The sequence below is a fragment of the Rana temporaria genome, chromosome 12, assembly GCF_905171775.1.
Source record: "Rana temporaria chromosome 12, aRanTem1.1, whole genome shotgun sequence".
Classification (NCBI taxonomy): domain Eukaryota; kingdom Metazoa; phylum Chordata; class Amphibia; order Anura; family Ranidae; genus Rana; species Rana temporaria.
Genome location: NC_053500.1, coordinates 53,734,807 through 53,746,837, shown reverse-complemented (window position 1 = coordinate 53,746,837; position 12,031 = coordinate 53,734,807). Strand labels below are relative to the sequence as shown.

General features: G+C 44.3%; 1 protein-coding gene across 1 annotated transcript in view; it reads left to right on the top strand.

Annotated features, from left to right (window-relative positions):
* Positions 1–6,949, top strand: part of LOC120919403 (proton channel OTOP3-like) — a 95,690-nt gene extending 88,741 nt beyond the window's left edge. The window contains exon 7 of the mRNA XM_040331558.1: positions 6,647–6,949. Within this exon, the coding sequence (XP_040187492.1) occupies positions 6,647–6,817 (171 nt within the window). The 3' untranslated portion in view covers positions 6,818–6,949. The remainder of the gene's footprint in view (positions 1–6,646) is intronic.
* The last annotated feature ends 5,082 nt before the right edge of the window (positions 6,950–12,031 follow it).

Genomic DNA, 12,031 nt, shown 5'->3' with positions numbered 1-12,031 from the left:
CATTGGGAGAACGCCCAGAAAATACTAAACCGTTGGTATTTGACCCCTTGCAGACTATCCAAAATATTCCCTAGCTCCTCCCCCATATGCTGGAGATGTGAATCCCACACTGGCAATTTGTTACATACCCTCTGGGATTGTAAAACCTTATCTAGCTTCTGGAATAATGTATCCTCCTTTATCGCATCCTTCACTGGTAATCTAAAAATACTCACACCTGAATTAGCCCTACTAAGAAAGAGTAAGGAAAGAGAGAGAGCGAGAGAAAGGGGGATAGAGAGAAACAAAAAAGAGTGATGGAGGGAGAGATACAGAAATAAAGAGGGATGGAGAGAGAAAGAGGGATGGAGAGAGAAAGAAATAGGGATAGAGAGAAACAGAAAGAGGGATGGAGGGAGCGATCCAGAATTAAATAGGGATGGAGAGAGAAAGAGAGAGAGAACAGAAGATGGAGAGAGAAAGAAAGAGGAATGGAGAGAGAAAGAAAGAGAAAGGGATGGAGAGACAGAGCAAAATGGAGAGAGAGAGAGAAAGAGGGATAAAGAGAAAGAAAGCAGGTTGGGAAGAGAAATAGAGAGAGAGCGAGGGATGGAGAGAGAAAGATAGAGAGAGAAAGAGGGATGGAGAGAGAAAGAAAGAGGGATAGGGAGAAACAAAAAAGAGGGATGGAGGGAGAGATACAGAAATAAAGAGGGATGGAGAGAGAAAGAGAGAGAGAACGGGAGATGGAGAGAGAAAGAGGGATAGAGAGAGAAATAAAGAGGAATAGAGAGAGAAAGAAAGAGAGAGGGATGGAGAGACAGAGAAAGAGCGTAATGGAGAGAGAAAGAGGGACAACGAGAAAGAAAGCGGGTTAGGGAGAGAAAAAGAGAGAGAACGAGGGATGGAGAGAGAAACAAAGAGGGATGGAGGGTGAGAGAAAGAAATAAAAAGGGATGGAGGGAGAAAGAACGATGGGGAGAGAAAGAAAGGATGAAAGAAAGATGGAGGGAGAGAAAGATGGAGGAAGAAAGAGAGAGACAGATGGAGAAAGAAAGAAAAAGAGAAAGACAGATGGAGGGAGGAAGAAGGATGGAAGGAGAAATAAAGAGGGATGGAGAGAGAAAGAGGGATGGAGAGAGAGAGAGAAAGAGGTATGGAGAGAGAAAGAAAGAGGTATAGGGAGAAACAAAAAAGAGGGACAGAGCAAAATGGAGAGGAAGAGGGATAGAGAGAAAGAAATAAATCAGGTTGGGGAGAGAACGAGGGATGGAGAGAGAGAGAAAGAGGGATGGAGAGAGAAAGAAAGAGGGATAGGGAGAAACAAAAAAGAGGGATGGAGGGAGAGATACAGAAATAAAGAGGGATGGAGAGAGAAAGAGATAGAGAATGGGAGATGGAGAGAGAAAGAGGAATAGAGAGAGAAGAAAGAGAAAGGGATGGAGAGACCGAAAAAGAGCGTAATGGAGTGAGAAAGAGAGAGAAAGTGAGAGGGATCGAGAGAAAGAAAGCAGGTTGGGGAGAGAAAGAGAGGGAGAACGAGGGATGGAGAGAGAAAGAAAGAGAGAGATACAGAGGGATGGAGAGAGAAAGAAAGAGGGATAGGGAGAAACAAAAAAGAGGGATGGAGAGATACAGAAATAAAGAGGGATGGAGAGAGAGAAAGAGAGAGAGAACGGGAGATGGAGAGAGAAAGAGGGATGAAGAGAGAAAGAAAGAGGAATAGAGAGAGAAAGAAAGAGAGAGGGATGGAGAGACAGAGAAAGAGCGTAATGGAGAGAGGGAGAGAAAGAAAGAAAGCGGGTTAGGGAGAGAGAGAGAACGAGGGATGGAGAGAGAAATAAAGAGGGATGGAGGTAGAAAGAAGGATGGGGAGAGAAAGAAAGAATGAAAGAAAGATGGAGGGAGAAAGAAAAAGAGAAAGACAGATGGAGGGAGAAAGACAAATGGAGGGAGAAAGAAAAAGAGAAAGACAGATGGAGGGAGAAAGAAGGAAAGAGGGATGAAGAAAGAAAGATGTATGGAGGAAGAGAGAAAGAGGGATGGGGAATGAAAGAAAGAGGTAGGGAGGGAGGAAGGCATTTCAGTTTTGAGTTACTGTTGGGGCATAACACACTTTCTCCTTCCTCACTTCAATCAGTTTGCAGAGCAGCTCCATGCCACAACACCACAAGAAGCCCATGGGAAGTTATGGACAGTGCACCCATTGGCTGAGAGGCAATGGAAGGTGGGGCAGCCAGCCTCCTGTTACCTCCTAAGCCAATAGGTAGCTGACTCTCAGCCCAGCCAGCTTACTTTGTAGGTGGGCCGGTGTCCTGATAAGAATTGTCCCCCGGCGGATAATGCCCGCTCTGTACTGCGCAATACAGAGCACAACGGACCTCCAAAATTACCCGAAGATGAACACAGATGTGACTCATCTGTACACGGCGCATGCGCAATGACCAACACACGCTGAACGCTCCCGATGCTCGTTCGAGTCTGCAAGGGGTGGATGTGTATTACTATTGTATTGTGTAAGGGGCGGATGTGTGTTATTATTATATTGTGTAAGGGGCGGATGTGTATTACTATTATATTGTGTAAGGGGCGGATGTGTATTATTATTATATTGTGTAAGGGGCGGATGTGTGTTATTATTATATTGTGTAAGGGGCGGATGTGTATTATTATTATATTGTGTAAGGGGCGGATGTGTGTTATTATTATATTGTGTAAGGGGCGGATGTGTATTATTATTATATTGTGTAAGGGGTGGATGTGAATTACTATTATATTGTGTAAGGGGCGGATGTGTATTACTATTATATTGTGTAAGGGGCGGATGTGTATTACTATTATATTGTGTAAGGGGCGGATGTGTATTACTATTATATTGTGTAAGGGGCGGATGTGTATTACTATTATATTGTGTAAGGGGTGGATGTGTATTACTATTATATTGTGTAAGGGGCGGATGTGTATTACTATTATATTGTGTAAGGGGTGGATGTGTATTACTATTATATTGTGTAAGGGGCGGATGTGTATTACTATTATATTGTGTAAGGGGCGGATGTATTATTAGGGTGGTTTTCTCAAGAAACTACACGTCTTTGCGGGGCAAGTTTAAACAAATGAAGGGCGTGTTTTGCAGTGTCTATGTCCATCAATCTAAAATACGGCCTCTTCGCCCTTCATTTGTTTAAACATGGCCCGCAAACACGTGTCGTTTCTTGATAAAACCACCCTAATAATACATCCGCCCCTTACATGTTATAATATTAATACACCCGCCCCTTGCAGAGTGGAGCGACCATCGGGAGCGGGTGACAACGTCTCTCACAATGTCCTGTTCATTGCGCATGCGCAAGCAACAGCTGATTCCCTGCTCTTCATGTTTGGCAATTTCCGGCATCTCCGCTTGCTAGGGGGATGCGCCTGCGCAGTCCAGGGCGGACATTATCCGCCAGGGGGACACATCTCGGCAGAACACCGGGATGAAACCTTTGCAAGCTCAGAGTTTCTTAGCAACCAGAATTGAATTCAAAGCCTGCCTGCGGCGCAGACCTTATGGTACCCGTCTCATGCAGGACAGGGAGAGCCGTAGATCCAACCATGCCGCACCGGTAAAGTCAGAGCGGTACGGCCGTTTTATGGGAGAATCAGACCGACCCGAGGGAAATTGCCACCCTGCCCCCGACCCAGTTTGCCACTGGTTGTAAGGTAAGTATTTCATAATGTGTCAGTATACTAGCATATTATGCCTGTCTTACAGGTTTACAACCGATTTCAGTCTGGAGATGGACTCCTAATAGCCCCTATAAAGGTTTGAGCTCAATATTCCATCCATGTGGAAGGATGGGAGATATTTTGCTGCACTAGTTTTGAATTTATCTTCTCCATATGTATTATTACTATTTGTTTTTCTATGATACCTTTATAGTACTTGACCCTTGGAACTTCTCTGGATGAAGCAGATATCACAGTCCGGGAAACACGAGTCCGAGTTTACATATCTAAAAGCATTCATGGGAACCGGATAATTCATATACTAAGCATTTGCTAATGTATTCGTTTAAATGTTGTCCATTTACGGAGGTCAGAGCTTTACATGGTTAGGCGGTCACTTCATTGCTTTTCTCTCTCGTGTTTAACAAGATGTGATGTTTTTATAGATTCATTTGTCTGCATAAAATGTATGTAAATTCAAACAAATTTGTCAATACTGATATTTTTTTTAGACATTAATGGCTGTGTGTTGAGTTATTTTGAGGGGACAGCAAATTGACACTGTTATACAAGATGTATAACACTCACTACTTTACATTGTAGCAAAGTGTTTGGGGTGGAGGAAATTGACTGGCCTGCACAGAGTCCTGACCTCAACCCGATAGAACACCCTTGAGATGAATTAAAGCGGAGACTGTGAGCCAGACTTTCTCGTCCAACATCAGTGACTGACCTCACCAATGCACTTCTGGAAGAATGGTCAAACATTCCCATAGACACGCTCCTAAACCTTGTGGACAGCCTTCCCAGTATTGAACCCTACAGACTAAGATTTGGATGCCATTAAAGTTCACGTGTGTGTAAAGGCAGGCGTCCCAATACTTTTGCATTCCATGGGCACAGTGGCTGCGTTAGATGGCACAGTGGCAGCACTTGATGGCACAGTTGTTGCGTTTAATGGGCAAAGTGGCTGTGTTTGAGGGAACAGTGGCTGCTTTAAATGGCACAGTTGCTGCGTTTGATGGGCACAGTGGGTGCAATTGATGGGGGTTTTTTCCAGTTTGTTTGCGCCCCCCCCCCCCCCCAGAAATTTTAAGCACCAGTTGCCACTGCTGTAATATCAGAACTTTACTTCCAGCCGCAGCCACACCATGTGTACACCCCCAGCTGCCTCTGCAGTTAAAAGGGGAGTAGTTGGGAGTTGTAAAAACAGCTCAACTGCATGGTTTTACTGCCCCCCAATATCACATATGAGCAAGCCTTTGGTTCATATCTGTGCAGCTGCGTGCAGGGCAACCCTTTCATTTCAATGGGCTGCCCTACCTACAGAAATGCAGGGAAAGAAGTCCCTGACCCTTTTTTTAAAACTTGTGTTCAGGGCTGGTGTAAGAATTTTTCACACCCTAGACGAAAACTAATTTTGTCGCCCCCCCCCTTGCCCATCAATGCAGCCTACCAGTGCCCATCAATGCAGCCCACCAGCACCCATCAAATGCAGCCTGCCAGTGTCCATCAATGCAGCCTACCAGCCTCCATTAATGCAGCCTACCAGTGCCCATGAATGCAGCCTCACCAGCGCCCATTAATGCAGCCTATCAGTGTCCATCAATGCAGCCTACCAGCACCCCATTAAATGCAGCCTATCAGTGCCCATGAATGCAGCCTACCAGCGCCCCATTAAATGCAGCCTATCGTCACCCATCAATGCAGCCTACCAATGCTCATCAATGCAGCCTACCAGTGCCCATCAATTAATGTTTGCTTGCTTCCATTCATTCGAGAGTCAGGACACAGTGAGACTTAGTTGCTTGTTGTAAAGAGAAGAGAATAGGGACACCAGTGGCCAGGCGCCCCTAGGCAGCAGTGTGCCCTAGGCAGCTGCCTAGTTTGCCTAGTGGTAGCACCGGCCCTGCCTGTGTTGGACCAAAAACACCCCACGTAGCACCCCTGTGTGTCTGCTAATGAGTAGAGCATTTGTCTGCATGTCAGGAAAGCGACCAATTTTGTATGCGCTCCGCTACACGCAGTAACATGAACCTAGCCTTAGATGGGGGGCCTTGATACTAAAAATACTTTTCAAGGGCGTACTGACTACTAACTAAAAAGGTTGAACAACACTGTACTAGAGTGAAAGAGCACAAGCATGATTTGTACTACAATCATTAAGATACAGTACGATTGGCCAGCAGCAGGACAGTTAGACTTCATTTTATTTTTAATATGGATCACAGTCCACCCACTTTCTCTGACCTGCAGTGTACTAAGTACAGTTTGCCAGGCAATAACCACGCTTTTCTAAGCACCTTGCTGGTGGATGAGAGAGAGTGAGTAAGTTGTGTTTAGGCCACCCCAAACCTAAAAAAGCTATACACTCTATTATCAAAAGTATTGGGACGCCTGCCTTTACACACACGTGAACTTTAATGGCATCCCAGCCTTAGTCTGTAGGGTTCAATACTGGAAAGGCTTTCCACAAGGTTTAGGAGTGTCTATGGGAATGTTTGACCATTCTTCCAGAAGCGCATTTGTGAGGCCAGGCACTGATGTTGGACGAGAAGGCCTGGCTCGCAGTCTCCGCTTTAATTCATCTCAAAGGTGTTCTATCGGGTTGAGGTCAGGACTCTGTGCAGGCCAGTCAATTTCCTCCACCCCAAACACTTTGCTACAATGTAAAGTAGTGAGTGTACAGCTTGTATAACAGTATACATTTTATTTCCCCTCAAAATAACTCAACACACAGCCATTAACGTCTAAAAAAACGCTGGCAACAAAAGTGAGCACACCCCTACGTGGAAATGTCCAAATTGGGCCCAGTCCTCCCCTGCAACAGTGTTTGACCCATATAGAATCTTATAGACTGAACCATTAATGTTTGTATGTGTAGTGCTGGAAAAGTACATATTAATATACCACGTGTTTATACAGAAATTCCACTTACTGCTGTGATCTTTTACAGTTATGGATCATGTCAGCTTTTGGAGATCATCCTCAATATACAAATGGTCTGGAACAGGACTACTATGGATCTTCTGCATGGTTTTCCATTCTCAACTTCGGACTTCCTCTGTCTGTATTCTACAGGATGCACAGTGTGGGAGGGCTGTTAGAGGTCTATCTTACCACCTAATCATTCCTTATTAGGATATCAAAGACACTAATCTTCTGATGGACATTCTATTTCTATGAGATGTTGGCTGTAAATAAATGTTTTAGCTGTGAATACAAATCATTGGTGAAATAAATAAATCAAAAGAAAACATTGCGTTCTTCAAAAGTGCAATACAGCATATAAACATTTCTACACAAGACATTTTATAATTGAATGTTATTAAAAATGTACTTTCTCCTGCATCTCAAAAAAAACAATGTACTGTCAGGGCTGCCATCAGGGGGGGGGGGGGGGGGAGGGATACAGGCAGTACACCTGTAAGGGGCCCGGATGGCAACCCCCTTTTTTTTTTTTATGTAAGGGGCCGGAGGTGCCCAGGGCCCTGGATGGTTACCCCCCTTTTTTTTATTTTTTTAATACATTTTTTATTTTATTTCTTATATACATATATATATATTTTTTTTATTATTATTATTAAAAGGCCCAGAGGTCCCCAGGGGCCCAGATGGCAACCCCCCTTTTTTTTATAAAATGTTTTTATTTATTTTTATTAAAGGGCCCAGAGGTCCCCAGGGCCCCGGATGGCAACCCCCCTTTTTTTTTTTTTTTTTTATAAAAAAATGTATATTATTTTTTTATTTATTTTTGTATTTTTATTAAAGGGCCCAGAGGTCCCCAGGGCCCCGAATGGCTACCCCCCCCCCCTTTTTTTATAAAAGAAATAATATTTTTTTAATATATTGTTTTCTTTTTAATAAAGGGCCCAGAGGTCCCCAGGGCCCCGGATGGTATTTTTTTTAATACATTTTTTATTTTATTTTTTATATAAATATATATTTTTATTATTAAAGGGCCCAGAGGTCCCCAGGGGCCCGGATGGCAACCCCCTTTTTTATATAAAATGTTTTTTAATAAAGGGCCCAGAGGTCCTCAGGGCCCCTGATGGCAACCCCCTTTTTTTTATATCTTTGTTTTCTTTTTAATAAAGGGCCCAGAGGTCCCCAGGGCCCCCGGATGGCTACCACCCCCCCCTTTTTTTTTATAAAAAAAAAATAATATTTATTTTTTTATACATTTTTTTATTTTTACTAAAGGGCCCAGAGGCCCCCCGGATGGCAACCCCCCTTTTTTTTATATATATTTTTTTATTTCTTCTTTTTTCTTTTTATTAAAGAGCCCAGAGGTCCTCAGAGCCCTGTGTGGCAACTCCCCTTTTTTTTAATTTATTTTTTTAATACATTTCTTATATATATATTTTTTCAATTAGCGGTGGCACCCCCACTTCTCAATTCGTGGGGCCCCCTCCCCGGTTCTCTGCTCCAGGGGGCCAATACCTGAAGCTGTGTAAGAGGCCCCATAATTCCTGATAGGGGCCCCGTATGTACATACAAAGGAGAGATGTGGCTCCTCAAACTATTAAAATATTAAATGGTATATAATCCACATATGTCAAAGAAAAAGATCCATAAGCCGCACATCATAAACCAGACCCATGTGCATGAAGTGAGATGATTGGCAGCTTCAGCCAAGCCACGCCTCCAACGCCCTTGGAGCTTAATCATGGGGATGGGAGACAGTCCACATAGCAACCCTACATACACCCAAGAATCTTTCTTGGTGCTAAATTCCAAATAATTTCCCAACTGGATGACGACAGGAGTGCACCAAAATAAAAAAGACTCCACACGTGCCCCTTTATGATATCAAACGTATGATGAAACGCGTAGGGACGAGCGACGCGCTGACATCACCGTTATACCTGTGTCCCAGAAAGACAGCATTTATGTATGTGTGCCTGCCTCCACATATGAATTAATGTTTTTTTTTTTTTTTTTTTCACTACAATCTTGTAAGTGCAACTTATATTTGAGTTTATTAAAGTTTTGGAGATTTTACACTATGTGGAGTCTTTTCTATTTTGGTGCACTCCTGTGATCATCCTATGAGGAGGATCGATGTTCCAATTTACAAGATTGACTGGATTTAAAGGCCCTGGCTGGGTATGGAGCCACAGGCGTTTGTGACCTTTTTTAATGAGAGGTCCATGTAATCCAGTAAGCAAGCCCTTTTTCAGCCTTTGGTGGTGGTGTTAGCTCACAGGAACACTCTTCAATCTGTTGGACGGTGGTGAAGACTAAGGGCCAGATTCACGTTGAAGTGCGGCGGCGTAACGTATCATAGATAGTTTTCATCGCAAGTGCCTGATTCACAAAGCACTTGCAATGAAAACCTACGCTGGCGGCCTCCGGCGTAAGCCAGCGTAATTTAAAGGGGCGTGTGCCATTTAAATTAGGCGCGCTCCCGCGCCGGACCTACTGCGCATGCTCCGTTCTGAAATTCCCGCCGAAATACTGACGTAATTTTTTCGAACGGCGACGTGCGTAGCGTACTCCCGTATTCCCGGACGTCTTACGCAAACGACGTGAATTTTTACGTATTAATTTTGACGCGGGAACGACGGCCATACTTTATATAGCACATACGTGTGCTGTGTAAAGTTAGGGCACCCAAAACGACGACTAAATTTGCGACGGGAAACTAGACTAGCAGCGACGTAGCGAACGCGAAAAACCGTCGTGGATCGCCGTAACTCCTAATTTGCATACCCGACGCTGGTTTACGCGGTACTGCATCCTAAGATCCGACAGTGTAAGGCCGGAATCACACTAGTGCGTTGCTTTTTTGAGCTGCGTTGTCGTTGCAGATTTCTCTAGAGGGTGTTCTGCAGATCAACTGCGGTTTAGCTGCAGATCAGGTGCGAATTTGGAGACCTGGGAGAACTTCCGGGTGAGAGGAGAGTGGGGGAGAATTGTATTGAGCTGAATGAGAGAAACTCCTGCAGAGAACTGAACACATGTGCGAATTAGATGCGTACCCATAGAAGATAATGGGACTGAATTCGCACCGCAAGACATAAAAACCGCATGCGGTTTGGAGGCAATACGCAGTGCGGATGCATCGCACATATGTGAACCAGCCTCATTGAAAACAATGTATTTTGAAATGTCCTGCGAATTAGATGCGGTTTAAACCGCACTCAATTCGCATAGGTGTGAACCTGGCCTTAAACTATTACACCTGTCGGATCTTAGGGCTATCTATGCGTAACTGATTCTATGAATCAGTCGCATAGATACTCTGAGAGATACGACGGAGTATCTGAGATACTCCGTCGTATCTCCTTTGTGAATCTGGCCCCAAGACCCCTTTCACACTGGGGCGTTTTTCAGGCGTTTTAGCGTTGAAAAAAAGGCATGTAAAGCGCCTGAAAGAAGCTGCATCTGCAATCCCAAAGTGAAAGCCTGAGTGGTTTCACACTGAGGCGCTTCTTTGGCAGGGCGTCAAAAAAAGTCCTGCAAGCAGCTTCTTTGCAGCGCTTTAGGAGCGTTGAATACACCACTTCTAAAGCCCCCTTCCCATTGAGGCGCTTTTTTTAATGCCAAAGCGCCTGAAAAACGCCCAGTGTGAAAGGGGTCTTAGCGGCGCTTTACCAGCGTTTTTTGGGCGCTGGCAGTGTGAAAGGGCTCTGAAAGGACTCGGGCTTTTTCACATTGGGATTGCAGATGAGGCTTCTTTCAGGTGCTTTACAGGCTTTTTTTTAACAACAAAGAGCCTGAAAAACGCCAGAAAAACCGTCAGTGTGAAAGGGGTTTAGACTCCATGCAGACTGAAAGCTCATGAATTGACATTTTTGGGTGTTTGGGTGTTTTTTTTAACAGCCCATAAACTCCCCTCTATGTTACCCTATGTGTTCATGGATGTTTTTGAACGTTTATCAGCAGTGGAGTTTATGAGCTATTGCCTGAACGCCCTAAAATCTCATTCAAGAGCAGTCCTAAAAATGTCAGACACAGGTAAAAACTGTTAAACGCGGTTTAACGCTGTAAACAGAGCATTAGGCTTTGCCAGGTGTTTATTGGCCTCTATTCAAAATCATTGGTTTCCTATGGGAGCCCATTGATTTGAATAAAAGTCGGATTATGATGATCCGACTTGCCCTGCCACTTGTGCTGAGAATGAAGGGGAACCCTGCCAAAATGAAGAAAAAAATTGGCTTAGGGTTCCCCCCTCAGGCGATACCAGACCCTTTGGATTTTAAGGGGATTTTAAATGGCGTAGTGTCCCCCCAAAATCCATACCAAACCCTTATCCGAGCACGTAGCCCGGCAGGTCAGTATAGGGGGGACAAGCGAGCGCCCCCCCTCTCCTGGACCATACCAGGCCACATGCCCTCATCATGAGGGGTACCATATTTGCCAGCGTATAAGACGACTCGGCATATAAGACGACCCCCTAATATTCTGCTGAAAACTGTGGTTTTGTGGTCTACTCACCGTATTAGACGACCCCCTTGTGCGGTAGTAATGCGTTTTAAACAAACGAAGAGGCCGCAGCCCGCCGGGTGCTCTGTAAGGCTGTATGTAGTCTGTATATGCGCCGCTCAGCCAATCCTGATGCACTCTGTTGATGACAGAGCATGCTAAGCCTGCTCGGATTGGAGTAACAACCTCTGCCAATCCGAGCAGGCTACATAATGTAGCTTGCTCGGATTGGCAGAGGTTATTACTCCAATCCGATCAGGTTTAGCAGACTCTAGTCATCAACAGAGTGCATCGCCCGCTGGGATTGGCTGAGCGGCGCATATACAGAATACATACAGCCTTACAGAGCACCCGGTGGGCTGATATCGATCGAGCAGCTGCTTCACCCAGCGTATAAGACGACCCTCGGTTTTTGGCTGTGTAATTCCGGTGTAAAAGGTTGTCTTATACGCCGGAAAATACGGTAAGTGCTTTGGGGCAGGGGGGCCCTGCGACCCCCACCCTAAAACACCTTGTCCCCATGTTGATGACAAGGGGAAGAAATTGGGAAGCACTAAGAAAATAAATGTGAAGTGAGCAAGCTTGTCAGGCCACAAGAGTTGCTCTAAATTAAAAATGAAAATGATGGGAAGCAGCAAACCTTCTGTAAAACAACATACAGTGATCAAAATATGGAAAAAATATGGTCGCGCTAAACCTATGGTAATTGTAAAACTAAATGCAATACTAAATATAACCTTGTGATTACAGCAACATTTCAATTGAAAAAATATGTGAAAAATCCAAGGAAAGCACACTTATAAATAACAAAAAAACTTAGGATGTGAACCATAGATAGATAAATGATCCAACAATTGTCTCTTAAAGTGGAGTTTTTTTTTTTTTTCGTACATACCTCGTTATCGCCGTT